Source organism: Plasmodium reichenowi, chromosome 14 (assembly GCF_001601855.1).
Source record: "Plasmodium reichenowi strain SY57 chromosome 14, whole genome shotgun sequence".
Taxonomy (NCBI): domain Eukaryota; phylum Apicomplexa; class Aconoidasida; order Haemosporida; family Plasmodiidae; genus Plasmodium; species Plasmodium reichenowi.
The window spans coordinates 1567224-1569723 of NC_033659.1; the positions used below are offsets into that span (position 1 = coordinate 1567224).

A 2500-nucleotide genomic window follows, 5' to 3' on the forward strand; every position below is an offset into this window, starting at 1 on the left:
CCTTTTGTTACTTTTTGTTATTCTTTTTGTTATTCTTTTTGTTATTCTTTTTGTTATTCTTTTTGTTATTTTTTTTTTTTTTTTTTTTTTTTTTTTTTTTTTTTTTTTTTTTTTTTTTTTTTTTTTTTTTTTTTTTTTTTTTTTTTTTTTTTTTTTTTTTTTTTTTTTTTTTTTTTTTTTTTTTTTTTTTTTTTTTTTTTTTTTTTTTTTTTTTTTTCATTTTTTTTTTATTTTTTTTTATTATGTTCAATTAGTCTTTAATTTGATTTTTATTAAATTTATATTCTTTTAGAAATTGTAAATTCATATATGCTTGCATTAATGATATATATATTATTATTATGTACATGTATATTTATTTTTTCTTTATAAATATATTCATATTTAATTTTTTTGCTTGTTAAAAATTTTCCATGTTTTTATTTTTTAAAGAGTCTTAATGCTAAATCCTTAAGTGCTTTAAAAAATATATATGTATAATATCTTATTTATATACTAATTTATAAAAATTAATTTATATATATATATATATATATATATATTAAATAAAAAAAAAAAAAAAATAATAAAAAACATTTTGAAATACCTTATTTATATTATATTATATTACATATATATTATTATTTTAAAATTAATTTGATAGCTTATTTGTATTCTGTATTTTTTTATTTTTTTATTCTTTTATTTTTTTTTACACAATTTACAATATCTTCAACATACACATTTTTATGTGTTACATATAAAGTAAAAAATATAAAAAATTAATAAAGAAAAAAAAAAAAAAAAAAAAAAAAATACATTATATATATATATATTATTTTTAAAACTAAAAATATATATTACATAAACATAATATATATATTACATAACCATAATATATATATATATTACATAAATATAATATTTATAAATTACATAACCATAATATATATATTACATAATCATAATATATGTATTACATAAACATAATAATATATTACACAAACATTATATATATATATATATATATATATGTATTACATAACCATAATATATATATTACATAATTTTCATTTTTTAATGTATTTCGTTTAATTAAGTTGTAATGTTTTTTTTTTTATTTTTTTTTTATTTTTATTTATTTGTTAATTGATAAAAAATATAAATTAATATATGTTTAAATTTATATAAAATTCCATTATATACCTTTGTAAGATATATATATAGAATAATACATTTTTTTTTTTTTTTTTTTTTTTATTTGTTTAATTTAGTATAGTTTAATATGAATTATATGTTTATGTATGTGTATGATTACATTGGATAAACACATAAGAGTATACCATCGTTTTATGACATTTAAAAATCCCTTACTCCTTTTTTTTTTTTTTTTCCCTATGAGTCTATTTTATTTGTTGAAATATTAGAAAAGAAAAAAATTGTTCTGTTCATCACAACATTGTAATATATATATATATATATATATAATTATTTACAGTTATATATTTTATATGAACATGTAAGCATTTTTATCCTTTACAAATGATGCTAAATATACCCTTTCGTATCGTAGAAGTAAATAGGTGTAATATATATATATATATCAATAATTAAAAATAAGAACATATATATATGAATCATATTATATATACATAAAAAATATATATATATATGAATCATATTATATATACATAAAATATATATATATATATGAATCATATTATATATACATAAAAAATATATATATATATATATATATGAATCATATTATATATACATAAAACATATATATATATATGGATAACATATATGGAAGACATATGATAAATAATAATCCCTTGTGTGTAATAATAAAAAATATGCTTTTCTTAATTCACATATATATTTTTTTTTTTTTTTTTTATATTTGAACTAATAATAAAATTTTAGTATTTATTGTTAAATATTATATATATTATATATATTATTATTGACTTGCCATTTATTTGATTTTATTTTTCATTTTATTTTTTATTTTATTTTATTTTTTTTATTTTATTTTTTTTATTTTATTTTTTTTATTTTATTATTTATTTATTTATTTTTTGATATATTTATGTTGTGATATTATATTTCCTTTTAACAATATATTTATATGTGACGTCATGAATTTAAAAAATAATGAGAATGATGATGCAAATAATTTTTGGAAAGAGCAAATGTTCGAAATATGTAACATGAGCCCAGAGGATTTGAAGATACACAATTTGCCTATATCAAGAATAAAAAAAATAATGAAGGAAGATGATGAAATAAAAAGTAATCAAATGGTATCTGCAGACACTCCTGTATTATTAGCTAAAGCATGTGAATTATTTATTATGGAATTAACAAGTAATGCTTGGAAATATACGGAAGAAGGAAAGCGTCGAACTTTACAAAGACAAGATGTAGTATCCGCTGCTTGTAAGAAAGATACCTTTGATTTTTTAATTGATCTTATACCTTTGGAAGATCGTATGAAATTTATTAATCTTCATAT

At 14.3% G+C, this 2500-nt stretch overlaps 1 protein-coding gene across 1 annotated transcript in view; it reads left to right on the plus strand.

The window, feature by feature from the left end:
- Positions 1-2123: 2123 nt before the first annotated feature.
- PRSY57_1438800 (CCAAT-binding transcription factor, putative) overlaps positions 2124-2500 on the plus strand; it is a gene marked incomplete at both ends in the record, with an annotated part of 3207 nt that continues 2830 nt past the window's right edge. Inside the window, one exon of the mRNA XM_012909985.2 lies at positions 2124-2500. This exon is cut by the window's right edge and continues 2830 nt beyond it. Within this exon, the coding sequence (XP_012765439.2) occupies positions 2124-2500 (377 nt within the window).